We start from the raw sequence: 14,677 nt of genomic DNA, 5'->3' as shown, positions 1-14,677 counted from the left end.
TTTTTAAATTAATTCGTGGGACATGGGCGTCACTGGCTGGCCAGCGTTTATTGATGTGGAGATGCCGGTGTTGGACTGGGGTAAACACAGTGAGAAGTTTCACAACACCATGTTAAAGTCCAACAGGTTTATTTGGTAGCAAAAGCCACAAGCTTTCGGAGCGCTGCTCCTTCGTCAGGTGAGTCACCTGACGAAGGAGCAGCGCTCCGAAAGCTTGTGGCTTTTGCTACCAAATAAACCTGTTGGACTTTAACCTGGTGTTGTTAAACTTCTTACAGCATTTATTGCCCATCTCTAGTTGCCCTTGGAGGGCAGTTGAGAGTCAACCATGTTGCTGTGGCTCTGGAGTCAGGTGTAGGACAGACCAGGTAAGGACAGCAGATTTGATTTGATTTGATTTATTATTGTCACGTGTATTAGAATACAGTGAAAAGTATTGTTTCTTGCGTGCTGTACAAAGCATACAGTTCATAGGGAAGGAAACGGAGAGTGCAGAATGTAGTGTTTCAGTCATAGCTAGGGTGTAGAGAAAGATCAACTTAATGCAAGGTAAGTCCATTCAAAAGATTGGCAGCAGCATGGAAGAAGCTGTTCTTGAGTCGGTTGGTACGTGACCTCAGACTTTTGTAACTTTTTCCCGACGGAAGAAGGTGGAAGAGAGAATGGCTGGGGTGCGTGGGGTCCTTAATTATGCTGACTGCTTTGCCGAGGCAGCGGGAAATGTAGACAGAGTCAATGGATGGGAGGCTGGTTTGCGTGATGGATTGGGCTACATTCACGACCTTTTGTAGTTCCTTGCGGTCTTGGGCAGAGCAGGAGCCATACCAAGCTGTGACACAACCAGAAAAAATGCTTTCTATGGTGCATCTGTAAAAGTTGGTGAGAGTCATAGCTGACATGCCAAATTTCCTTAGTCTTCTGAGAAAGTAGAGGCGTTGGTGGGTTTTCTTAACTATAGTGTCGGCGTGGGATTTCCTTCCCTAAAGGATATTAGTGACAATTGACAATGATTGCATAGGTTCTCCTGTATTCACCATCATAGGAAAGGGTACAGGAAATAATAGAAGATTTCTTTTTACACGTCAAGTATCCTCATGCTTATTAGATGAGTCAGGTCAGCAAATTACTATTCTTAGAGCTATTGGGATTAGCAATATCATTGATGTTGGTATGTGATGGGACTTGCCTTCCAGTAAATTGTCAGGATAATGTGATGTGTGCATGTGTTATTTTAATCTATAATTTCATTGGCTGATCAAATATATATTCAACTGCTTTAAAAGGACTTTTAAAAAGCAAGCACAGGCACTGAAATAAGATGGCTGCACAGAGCACCATGTATTCCAAATTGGCCAGTTTCTGGAAGTTTCCAATGTGAATTATGATTAAGACATTGTCCTCTGGCATTTCACACCTGTTGACGCCAAAAACGTCTTCAAAAGGTGAACTGAAACTGTAGGGTTCTTATCACTTGCATGTCTATATAGCTACCTTTCAAGCAGAGACAGAAAGTCTCTAGCTATAGGGAAGGTGCCCTTCTCATCTCATCAAGATGGAGGACATATCATTCAGGAGTTAATGGCTGTGACATTACAGAATTTGATCACCTAGGCCATAAAATAATAGCCATGGTCTATCCTTTCGGGAAGGAAGTCAGCTGCCCTTACCTGGTCTGGTCTAGAAAGCTGAAATCATTTTCTTTCTGAAATCATTATGGGGAGAGAGAGGTCTTGTGACTAGAATAACCATTTTGTAATGTCCTTTATTACAATACCCAAGCTCCAAAAGAGGAATCTGGAAGTGATCTGCCAATGAATCAGTAATCATTATACTCTCCCCTCTTTCTCTCAAGTTCAATTCCCTATCTCCACTACAGTTTGAAATCCAGAGCAGAGATTGTGGGCGGGATTTTCCGGCCGTGCTTGCCCCAAGACCGGAAAATTCCACCCGAGGTCAATGGACCTTTGCATGGTCTACCTCCCGCCTGGTACGATTCCCGTGGGGGGGTGGGAGGGGAAAATTCCACCCAGAGAATTTTCAAATAAAAGTCATCGACTTTTGGAAAAGCTGGATTACGTTTCAAATGAGATTTGTCTCTAGAAATTGAAGTTTACATCAGCTTCAACTGCACTGAAATTTCAAGGTTACTTGGAAAAATAAAACTAACTCCTTTAGCATTTTATGTTCAAGAATGTCTGTCAGGACTTGCAATCAGAGCATAAATGGTTAAAACGTGGAGATGCCGGCATTGGACTGGGGTAAACACAGTAAGAAGTCTCACAACACCAGGTTAAAGTCCAACAGGTTTATTTGGTAGCAAAAGCCACTAGCTTTCGGAGCGCTGCTCCTTTGTCAGGTGAGTGGGAGTTCTGTTCACAAACAGGGCATATAAAGACACAAACTCAATTTACAAAATAACGGTTGGAATGCGAGTCTTTACAGGTAATCAAGTCTTAAAGGTACAGACAATGTGAGTGGAGAGAGGGTTAAGCACAGGTTAAAGAGATGTGTATCGTCTCCAGCCGGGACAATTAGTGAGATTTTGCAAGCTCAGGTAAGTCATGGAGGTTACAGATAGTGTGAAATGAACCCAAGATCCCGGTTGAGGCCGTCCTCATGTGTGCGGAACTTGGCTATCAGTCTCTGCTCAGCGACTCTGCATTGTCGTGTGTCGTGAAGGCCGCCTTGGAGAACGCTTACCCGAAGATCAGAGGCTGAATGCCCGTGACTGCTGAAGTGTTCCCCAACAGGAAGAGAACACTCTTGCCTGGTGATTGTCGAGCGGTGTTCATTCATCCGTTGTCATAGCGTCTGCATGGTCTCCCCAATGTACCATGCCTCGGGACATCCTTTCCTGCAGCGTATCAGGTAGACAACGTTGGCCGAGTTGCAAGAGTATGTACTGTGTACCTGGTGGGTGGTGTTCTCACGTGAGATGATGGCACCCGTGTCGATGATCCGACACGTCTTGCAGAGGTTGCTGTGGCAGGGTTGTGTGGTGTCGTGGTCACTGTTCTTCTGAAGGCTGGGTAGTTTGCTGCGGACAATGGTCTGTTTGAGGTTGTGCGGTTGTTTGAAGGCAAGACGTGGGGGTGTGGGGATGGCCTTAGTGAGATGTTCGTCTTCATCAATGACATGTTGAAGGCTCCAGAGAAAATGTCGTAGCTTCTCCGCTCCGGGGAAGTACTGGACGACGAAGGGTACTCTGTCTGCCGTGTCCCGTGTTTGTCTTCTGAGGAGGTTGGTGCGGTTTTTCGCTGTGGCGCGTCGGAACTGTCGATCGATGAGTCAAGAGCTATATCCTGTTCTTATGAGGGCATCTTTCAGCGTCTGGAGGTGTCTGTTGTGATCCTCCTCATCTGAGCAGATCCTGTGTATATGGATTCCAACCATTATTTTGTAAATTGAGTTTGTGTCTTTATATGCCCTGTTTGTGAACAGAACTCCCACTTACCTGACGAAGGAGCAGCGCTCCGAAAGCTAGTGGCTTTTGCTACCAAATAAATCTGTTGGACTTTAACCTGGTGTTGTGAGACTTCTTCCTGTAAATGGTTAAAGACAGACATTGAATTAATATCTTCATCCTTATAAATTCAGAAAATAACATGGTCAAACGTGGAGTGGTAGGATAGGGGAGTCATTTTAAAAATAAACCACATGCCTAACTTTCACAGTGAAGCACTCCCTCACTCATAATCCACTCACACGGTCCAATCAATCACAGTCAATAGTCATTTTACCTCTCCCCACATGGTCATAACAAAATAATATTGATGAAAGCTGCTTAACCGATGACATTCTGGTCCAGTCCTCTAGCAGTTTTGAAGGCCCAACATTGATGTCTTCGCTTGGTGGAGCTGCCTGTCGAGAGGCAACCATTATAGGCATCAAGCATACTAATGAAGTCCAAAGACCAATCCCAGGGTGGAAGAGTCAATTACTAGGGGGCACAGGTTTAAGGTGCGAGGGGCAAGGTTTAAAGGAGATGTACGAGGAAGATTTTTTGACACAGAGGGTGGTCGGTGCCTGGAACTCGTTGCTGGGGGAGGTAGTGGAAGCAGATACGATAGTGACTTTTAAGGGCGTCTTAACAAATACTTAAATAGGATGGGAATAGAGGGATATGATCCCCGGAAGGGTAGGGGATTTTAGTTAAGTCAGGTAGCATGGTTGGTGCAGGCTTGGAGGGCCGAAGGGCCTGTTCCTGCACTGTAATGTTCTTTGTTCCATCTATCCTCTGGCATCTCAGTTCATTGTAGGCGATAATATCCAATCAAGGGATTTTAGGTTAGTGAGCAACTTGGAAGGTTCGTAGCTGAATAGGAGATAGGCAGGCAGCAAAGGGTTCTGCTGTGTGACATTACTTACCATCAGCGGTGTGCAACAGCTTATGACTCTTGAGGCTGCCTTTCGACTTGAACTTCTTTCCACACAAGTCACAGAGATGTGTCTTCTCGGTGCTGTGACGATTCATGTGGGCTCTCAGGTTGCTCTTGCTGCGTGTGGCATACTCACAAACTGAACACTTGAATGGCTTTACTCCTGGAGGTTTGAGAAATTGTGATCGGCATTTAATACGTATGCCACATAAAGACAAATATATAAACAAATCTTCTGTATTGATTCAGGTGTATACCATATTGCTGCAGTAAGTCTTCACTTAAAGTTCTGGCTGTGGTCCTATAGATCCCGACTTTGAGTGGTTCCCACAGGAATCAATGTTAGCCAGAGTTAGATTCCTTTGGACCTGGTCCAGAAAAACCAGTCTACAAGCTGAAATGCAGTCCCATATGTATGTAGCACTGTGCATTCCTAACCGAAATAACTTGAAAATTAAAATATATCACTAAATATGAAAAAAATACAACTACAATCTTTTTAAATAAGTTAAGGTACTCGAACATAAACAGAAAATGCTGTAAAATCTCAGCAGGTCTGACAGCATCTGTGAAGAGAGAATAGTGCTAACATTTTGAGTTTTGATGACACTTTCTCGCTCCAGCGATGCTGTCAGACCTGCTGAGATTTTACAGCATTTTCTGTTTTTGTTTCCGATTCCAGCTTCTAAGTACAGTACAGGGATTCTATGATTCTATGAGTATTCGCCTCAGTACACTAATTTTAGATTGACCAGGCTCCAGCTAGTGGCAGAAGTAGGTCAGTGCAGGAATCAGCTGTAGTCCAATGACTAGTTGCACCGTCCATGATTTCAGTGCGAGTTCGGAAGCAAAGCCAGTAGCAGGAGCTAGGTCAGGAGCCACTGAGGAACAGACCCTGAGAACCAAAGCAGGATGAGAGCCGCAAAAGCAGAGGCCGGGAGTCGGCAAGGTTGGGAGTCAGAAAGGCCGGCAGTCGGAAAGGCCTTGAATTGGAGTAAGAGGAACTGTGGGCAAGAACGGAAGCACTGCATGAAAAGTCACGTGAGCAGACAGGGAACATCAGACGAATTCTATTGCAAACAGCGTTAAAGTGAAACTGGCACGTCAAATGGATATATTGTCACTACTTTATTAATGATGATAAAGTGAAATAGTGTTAAGTGAGCTGACGTTAAGTGGGGACTTATATATAAGATGCATGTTTTCTGCAGTAGAATCACTATTTGCCTCTAATTTCAATAGACAAGAATTCGTTGAGGGTGTGTTCTTATTAACTTTATTCTTTCATGGTGGCTATATTCTCAGCTTCTTGAACTGCTGCTGTCCTTGAGGTGTAATTACACCCAATGTGCTGTTAGGAAGAAAGTTTCCGGACCATGACCCAGTAACAGTGAAGGAACAGTGATATATTTCCAAGTCAGGATGGTGTGTTATTTGCAGATGGTTGTTCCCATGCATTTGCTGTCTTTTTTCCTTCTAGTTAGTAGAGGTCATGGATTTGGAAGGTGCTGTCAAAGGAGCCTGGGTAAATTTCTGCAGTGCATCTTGTAGGTGGTAAACACTGCTGCCACACTGCACCAGTGGTGGAGGGAGTGAGTGTTTAAGGTGGTGGACTGTGTGCCAATAAAGCAGGTTGTTTTGCCTTGGATGATGTTGAGATTCTTGAGTATTGTTGAGCTGCACTCATCCAGGCAACTGAGGAGTATTCCACCACACTCCGGACTTCCACCTTGCAAATAGTAAACAAGCTTTGTAGAGTCTGGAGGTAAGTTGCCTCTGGCCAGCTCTATAACCACAGCTTTTATATGATTGGGTCCAGTTCAGTTTCTAGCCAATGGCAATAACTAGAGTCTCTTGTTTTTTAAGTTTATTTATTAGTGTCACAAGTAGGATTACATTAATATTGTAACGAAGTTACTGTGAAAATCCCCTAGTTGCCACACTCTGGTGCCTGTTCGGGTACACCAAGGGAGAATTTAGCACCTAACTAGCACATCTTTCAGACTGTGGGAGCACCCGGAGGAAACCCATGCAGACACAGGGAGAATGTGCAAACTCCACACAGACAGTGACCCGAGCCGGGAATCAAACCCGGGTCCCCGGCGCTGTGAGGAAGCAGTGCTAACCACTGTGCTGCTCCGAGATGGTCATTGTTTGCCGCTTGTGTGGCTCGAATGTCACTTGCAAGCAAGAGCCCATCACAGTTATGCCCACCAAATCATATCTTACAGCCAATGTCCCAGACTCTTTACATCTTGCACTCGTGAGTGTTGACGCAAGATTATCAAATTTCAAAGGGAACAGTTTATACTGCATGAGAAATGGTTAGCAAGTGGAGTCTGATTGGCTGAGCTATTGCCCAATCTACCACAAACTACCCTGGAAGGGTAGGATGGCTCAAAAATCAGTAGCAACACAAGTGGAATTCCCCACTAACAGGATGCTGCCATCGAGCCAAAAAGATGTTCTGCCTACCACACAAATGAACTTTGTGGTATGTGATTTTCAGTGCTGGTGTGATGCCAGGTATGTGGGCTGTATATCCCACTAACTGGTGAACTGTATCAAACAGCATGTCACTTTAGATGTTTTGCAACAGGCAAAGTATTGACCATACTCAACCAGCCCGTGTTGCAGACCTCAGAACATTGTGTATTAGATGTGATTCTGTGATTAGACAGCACCTACGAAACAATCCTGAGTGTGCTAAGAATTACACTAACAACCAATTTATGTTTGTGCAATAATTCTTGTTCACCAGTTAAGGGAAAAACGACAACACATTTATTTACATGCAAAGGTTATACAGGGGCTTGTAGTCTTATGGTTGTGGTCAGCTGTCGAGAAAGTTCTAGAACAGAAACTTGAGCTCATCAGGATGCTTCCCCACCCTGCTCCCTGTGACTCTTACTCTGCAGATGGATCTTTGAAAGGGATTATCACCACAGATTGTCAGACAGGCCTGCAATGTGGTTCACTTAAGTTTTCCAGAAACTATATAGATCCATATTCGGGGCCCTGTCTTCTTACAACAAGCACTGCGTATTTTTCAGTTAAATAAAAGCATGGGAGATAATGGTATCCTGTTGCATTCCCCATGGCAAGACCTCAATTAATCAGAGCTGGCCTGTCTATTTTGAATTAAAACAAAAGTTTGGAGGATAGCGGTTCCCTAGTGCAATCTCCACGGCAACACATCGATCAATCAGAGTTAATCTGCAAACCAATCAGCACCCTTTTCTCATGCAGTATAAACTGCTGCTCCCTTTGAAATTTGGTATTCTTGTGTCTGCTCTGATGAGTGCAAGATGAACAGCTTCAATTGCATGTCTCTTTTTTTCAGCAATACTTCATTTTATTCAGCTACTATATTTTAATCATTATCATATGCCCTTCCATAGCTTGGTGCCGTTCAGTGTCTAGCACCAACTGATGAGATAGGGGAGGTGTGTTAGAACTTGTTAAGTAATACACTCAGTGTGCTAGTGCATTCATACCTTCATGTGCCCAGATATGACGCTGCAGGTCAGTACCATTCTTCCGGAAATAGCAGTCACAATAAGGACATTTCACTGCTCGTTTTCCAATCAACCCTTTTAGTTGTACTCGTTTGCCCAGAATCTCCGAGATAGTGCTCATAGGGACCTCTGCAAATAGATGTTAGAATTAGATGAGAGTGGCTTGGTGGCATGTTGGGCAACAGCTTTCAAGTTAAAATGCTGTATGACTAAGAGGTAGATGTGTACAAAATGGGAAATTCACTTAATGAAGAATTACTGAAAATTTATAATGGGCGCCTCACCTGAGTCAGAAAAAGTTTCAGATGGAGGAAGTAGAGTGTTTTAAATTGGCAAAGGCTGTTTAAAAAGTGTACTTTACTGAACTAAGTATTCAAAATTGTTAGCAAATTAGATTTGAAATGAAAATGTACCAAATGGATCCTTATTTCATATAAATGCATTTTTAAGATAAAGGCTAAAGGAATTTAATTTAAAATACTCTGCAGACCGTTGGAACTCTTGAATTGTGGCTGACTTTGTAACACTGGAGCTGAGAAATTTAGTTGCAGGATATAGGTCGCCTCATTACAGGAAGGATGGGGAAAAGATTGAAAGGGTGCAGAAGAGATTTACAAGGATGTTGCCTGGATTGAGTGGCATGCCTTATGAGGATAGGCTGAGGGAGCTCGGTCTTTTCTCCTTGGAGAGACGTAGGATGAGAGGAGACCTAATAGAGGTATACAAGATGTTGAGAGGCATAGATCGGGTGGACTCTCAGAGGCTTTTTCCCAGGGTGGAAATGGCTGCTACGAGAGGACACAGGTTTAAGGTGCTGGGGGGTAGGTACAGGGGAAATGTTAGGGGGAAGTTTTTCACACAGAGGGTGGTGGGTGAGTGGAATCGGCTGCCGTCAGTGGTGGTGGAGGCAAACTCAATAGGGTCTTTTAAGAGACTCCTGGATGAGTACATGGGACTTAATAGGATGGAGGGTTATAGGTAGGCCTAAAAGATAGGGATATGTTCGGCACAACTTGTGGGGCCGAAGGGCCTGTTTTTGTGCTGTAGTTTTCTATGTTTCTATGAAGGTATAGTCTTTGCACCTAAATGCTGAAGCATTCTTGATATTGGGAGTGGAATTGCTGGTAGAGGGGAGGTAGGCCGACAGGGAGGGGAGTGGATCAAATTTGTGGCTGGGCCATGGCAAGCGGTGGCTGAGCTCGGGTGATGGTGGCTGGGTCTGAACAATCGGTGGCTGGCAGGGAGGTGGCGTGAGGGGGATGTTGAGGGTATGTGGGCTATATTTTTCTCCATGCTCTATATTCACAATTATGGGGACCTTGCTGCCCAGTGATGATCATATTGTGCTGTGAAAGTGGCAAGCAAAGCATTTGAAAGTTAAAAATTCAGGGCAGTGATTTTAATATCACACAAAACTGTTATGGCGCAGGAGGAGACCATTTGGCCCATCACGTCTGCATGGAATCTCCTAATGAGCAATTCACCTAGTAGCCATTCCTTCACCTTCTCCCTGTAACCCTGTATCTTCTTCCTTTTCACATAACAGTCTAATTCCCTTTTGAATGCTTTGATTTGAACTTGCATCCATCAAATTCTTTTGCAGTACTTTCCAGACCTTAGTGACCCACTGCATGAAAATGTTTTTCCTCTTGTCACCTTTGCTTCGTTTGCCAATTATTTTTCATCTGTGCCCTCTCATTCCAAATTCTTTCATGTGTGGGTCCGGTTTCTCCCTATTTACTCTGTCCAGACCCCTCATGATTTTGAATACCTCCATCAAATCTCCTCTCATCCTTCTCTGCTCTAAGGAAAACATTCCAAACTTCCACAATATATTTTCAGAACTGAAGTTCCTCATCCCTGGAACCATTCTCATGAATCCTTTCTGCACTCTCTCTAATCTTTTCATACCTTTCTTAAAGTGAGGCTCCTAGAACTGAATGTACACTCCAGCTGAGGTGGACTAGTGTATTATACAAGGTCAACATAACCTCTTTGCTCATGTACTCCATACCCCTATTACTAAAGCCTGGGATACTTTATGCTTTATTAATTGCTCTTTCAACCTGTCCTACCACCTTCAATGACATATCAACTTGTACACCCAGGTCCCTCTGCTCTTCCATCCCCTCTACCCTTTATTTTATATTGTCTCTCCCTGTTCTTCCTACCAAAATGAATCACTTCACATTTCTCCACATTTAACTTCATCTGCCACTTGTCTACCCATTCCACCAACTCGTCTACAGCCTTTCGAAGTTCGACAGTATCCTCCTCACTGTTCACAATGAATATGCTGTTTCAACAATTGAATTTTCTTGACGTGTATTCCTGATGCTAGCGCCACCACCTTAGGTTATATGGTGGGCAGAGCACTTCAATTAGAAATGTGCAATGCTGCCTACCGCCACACTGGATGCTTTGGAGGCCATCTAGCGTCTGCAAAATGGGCACTGTATTGGTGAGTTTTTCGCCTAGTGGTCTAATGACATTTTTTACAAAACAGAATTCTTCAAGAATTGGACAGGAGGCCTTTATTGATCTGCTTTAGATCAAAATATCTGTTTGAAAAGTGACATCTATAGCATAATGTTCCCCATATACCCACTGAGGTGGAAAAACCATCAAAAGTTTGCTCTGTTTACCACCTTCTAATGACCACTGTATTCTCAGGCGACAGAATCAAACACTGCTCTGACGCACCTATATAACACGATGGAAGTTGGTGGCTCAGTCCAAAGATGTGCGGGTTAGGTGGATTGGCTATATTAAATTGCCCTTTAGTCTCAGGGGGACTAGCTAGGTTAAATGCATGGGGTTATGAGGATAGGGTCTGGGTGGGATTGTGGTCGGTGCAGACTCAATGGGCTGAATGGCCTCCTTCTGCACTGTCGGAATCTATGATTCTAGGATTCTATGTGCACTAAAGGGAACTGAAAGCAGCAATTGCATCGAACATTCTTTTGTGAGCTGGTTCATGAGTGTGCATCACGTTCCTTTTTATGTTAAATCAGTTAAAAACTGGTTTGAAATTGCACAACCTAGAATTTAACGTGGAAACAATATTCAGAATGCCAAAAATAATAAGAGAAAATTAAAATTAATTAATTGTCATTGGTTCACTGATTCAAGCTACATAAAGTTACTGGAGACTGTGGCACACCTTGCACCCATGCACCAACAAGGCATTATTACATTCAGCTGAGGAGATAGCCAAAAAACTTTGACTAAATTTTTAAAAAAGTGATTAAAATATTTAGTCCACACAGCGAAATATAAATTACACGTGCCCCTTCCTCACACCCAACTTTGAGTCAATGTGCTTCTTATTGCCCTTACTCTTAAAGGGGAAAACACATTAATGCCACGTTCGGGTAAGATTCGTAGCCATATTTTAAAGATAGCCAAATTGCTCAACAACCACACTCTGTAAATAAGTATCCTGCTGCTTGTTTCATGAAGTCTCATGTTTGTCCAAATCAGGAATTGCAAAAGTGTTTCAATCACTCATTAGCTCCACTTTTGACCATTCAGGAGTCAAGTCAGTCTCTCATTCCAGAGTGACACATTAGTTTAATTCTCAATCCACATGCCAATGCATTCTTTTTCACTTGGGAGTTCTTCATGGGCAAAGGTGAAAATTGAATTCATTTTCTCTCTTCCTCTCCCAGAAAATGGTCACAAAATAGTCCAAAGATGTGCGGGTTAGGTTGATTGGCCATGATAAATTGTCCTTTAGTGTCCCAGGATGCGTAGGTTAGCGGGGAAAATATGTGGGGTTACGGGACTCGGGCCTGGGTGGGATTGTTGTCGGTGCAGACTTGATGGGCCGAATGGCCTCCTTCTATACTGCAGGGATTCTATGAAAATTTGGAAAGTTTCCCTGTCAATTCTTTGCCATGGTTAAATCAGAGAGTATGAGTTCATCTTTTAAAAGGATCATCATTTGAAGTGTGCCACCTCTATGCTGTATTTTATGGCTGATCTGTGAACAGTGAGGTAGAGTATTCATTTGTGTCTCGGCCATTCCTTCATCCTTTGTGATTTTCCCACAAAGGGAAGATTTTTAACAAACGTGTACATTGTCAATTTAAACAAAAAGGCAGCAACATGCTGAAATCATTGAAATACCTTTGAGAAGTTTCAAGCAAAGTTAAAGTTAAAAATGTTTATTTATTAGTCACAAGGGAGGCTTACATTAACACTGCAATGAAGTTACTGTGAAATTCCCCTAGTCGCCACAGTCCGGCGCCTGTTTTGGGTCAATGCACCTAACCAGCACATCTTTCAGACTGTGGGAGGAAACTGGAGCACCCAGAGGAAACCCACGCAGATACGGGGAGAACGTGCAAACTCCACACAGACAGTGACCCAAGACGGGAATTGAACCCGGGTCCCTGGAGCTGTGAGGCAGCAGTGCTAACCACTGTGCCACTGTGTCGCCTCTGTTTCGCAAAAACAAGTGATAAGGAGAAAGTAGGCAAATTCACAGACTGAAAAATTAAACCAAGTGGTCAAAGACTGCAGGTAGATAGAATTGTGAAAAAGGAGGACACATCAGAGATACAGAAGGCCTTGAGAGGATCTGCGTACAGATAAGGGGAGCCTACATATTCCAGTTGTTTAGAAAAACAAGTTTGGGAAGTTGAACGGCACACAACAGCCAACCATAATGCTTAACAATGCTGGATCACGCAGGGGTCACTCATTAAAAATAAGGGGTTGCCCATTTAAGACCAAGATGAGATGAAATCTTTTCTCAGATGATAGTGAATCTTTGGAACTCTCCTCCTCAAAAGGCAGTCGATTTAATGCTTTTAAGACAGAGATAGATTGATTGCTGAGGAGCAAGGAAGTGAAAGGTTATTGGGCAGGAGGTTACAATCAGATCAGCCCTGATGTTACTGAATGAAGGAGCAGGCTCAAGGGACTGAGTGGCCTATTCCTGCTCCTAAATCATACGTCCATATATGATTGGACCAACTGGGACTTCCATGACTTTCACTCACGCCCCAAATAACAACAACCATGTTATTGTAACAGATCAGGCACTGAAGTTGATGAGAGCCTAACAAAGCTCCACCAAGAGATCAGTATCCCAATAGGAAAATAGTGCAAGCATCACATGAGAGCAGATAACTGCTGGCATGACACAGATTCCTTAGTTAAATGCCATCTGTATTGATTGAAGCTGTCTTCTGCTCATGTACTGGGTTGGAACACTAGGCAATGTTAACTCAGTAACTTGATAAATTAATTAACATTCAGGGTAGTGTAATTTTCTTTGGCTGGCTACTGTTCAGGTGCTTGAGTCACCAGAACATCTGTAACACTCTCTTGACGGCTATGGCATATGTAGGGGTATAGTTTGAAGCTGTTTGCAATCCACTGGGACCCCAAGTGGCCATTCTTCATGAGTGAATTTATTTGAATTTATAGACAAACCTGAGTTTTCCTCCCAATACCTGGACATGCACATTTCCAGTAGATGTTATCAGGAGTAGAAAGCTTGAATTATTTTCCCTTCTTTATTCTAAGGATACCGAAGATAAATCCAGCTATCTTCACTGTTGTATTAGATGAATGAATTAGTCAACTCATGATGAAGCAAAGATACTTCCTCTTTAAATAACAGATTAGAGTTTATAGGCTTTACCAATAAAATTAATGAACTATGATATTGTCCCGTGAAGAAACAGGCAGTTAATGAAAAATGGATCTCTGAACCTTGCAAGTGTCACCCAACTTGGATTTATATGCATTTAACTCACAATGCAAGACTCTATCTCAAGTTACTAATATGACCTTGAATGCATGTAGTAACAGACCAAACAGTGTAACCCACTTCAGTTCAGGGACCAACTTTATTCATCATTTAAACAATAAGACTTATCAGTGGCGCAGATGTGATAACTTACCTGGATGATATGTGGTGATGTGAGACTTAATCAGACGATCGTCAGAAAAGGATTTTTCACAGACAGGACAAGTGTAAGTCTTCTTATCCTGAATGAAAGCATTGCGAAACAAAGAATCAGAGAACTCTCAGCACAGTCATTTTGTTTTGCATGTACACATATATCACCATCTGTATAGAGAAACGTATTGTTGCATTTGCGTCCTGCTCATCTATGTCAACTGCATGACTCAGATATCTCTCATATCATTGGTACGTAGCAAGCTATAAACCATCCAGACTTAGAAATATATTGCTGCTCCTGTTTCGTCACTGCATCCATCCCTTTGTGTCAGCACCTTGTAAAAACTACAGCAGTTCAAGAAGGTCCACCATGACTTTCTCAAGGGCAACTAGGAATTGGCAGTCAGTCAGCCTTGCCATCAACGCCCACATCCTGAGAATAAATAGTAAAATCACTAATCTAGATTTCTGAGGAGTCGTGAAAACTCCATGGCACATCCAAAATGTACGGCAAGAGGACAGATCCTAGATCTGGAAGTCCTGCCCTCACGTCTGGCAGAAACCAGTTTTGCCAGGGGAACAGGGATGGCAGGGGTAAGGGCAGAGGACAGGTCATGGATCCCTCATGTGGGAAATTCAAATTCAGCTGGGATATTTGAATTCAGTGTTGAGTTCAACCGGACCCCATTGTCACTGGGGAAAGAAGCTTACCCTACAGTTTGGGAGTTACAGTTGGCTGATGCCAAAAAATCCAATTATCACAGTGGGGGGTTTGATTGATGGCTCAAACAGGTTATTAAAGGGTTCACTATCTTTGAGGTGGGGTTAGGAATGTAAGTACGTCTGTTTTAAAAGTGATT

General features: G+C 43.1%; 1 protein-coding gene across 7 annotated transcripts in view; it reads right to left on the bottom strand.

The window, feature by feature from the left end:
- zfat (zinc finger and AT hook domain containing) overlaps window positions 1-14,677 on the bottom strand; it is a 113,263-nt gene that overhangs the window by 22,588 nt on the left and 75,998 nt on the right. For all 7 annotated transcript variants that reach the window (XR_013498298.1, XM_078215799.1, XM_078215801.1 and 4 more), the window contains exons 8-10: window positions 13,816-13,903; window positions 7,877-8,026; window positions 4,369-4,542 (exon numbers count right to left, since the gene is read on the bottom strand). Coding sequence is in view for 6 of the 7 variants with exons in the window: in XM_078215799.1 (XP_078071925.1) it covers window positions 4,369-4,542; window positions 7,877-8,026; window positions 13,816-13,903 (412 nt within the window). In the remaining variant the exon portion in view is untranslated. The remainder of the gene's footprint in view (window positions 1-4,368; window positions 4,543-7,876; window positions 8,027-13,815; window positions 13,904-14,677) is intronic.

Source organism: Mustelus asterias, chromosome 7 (genome assembly GCF_964213995.1).
Source record: "Mustelus asterias chromosome 7, sMusAst1.hap1.1, whole genome shotgun sequence".
Classification (NCBI taxonomy): domain Eukaryota; kingdom Metazoa; phylum Chordata; class Chondrichthyes; order Carcharhiniformes; family Triakidae; genus Mustelus; species Mustelus asterias.
This window is presented reverse-complemented; position numbering and strand designations above follow the sequence as displayed.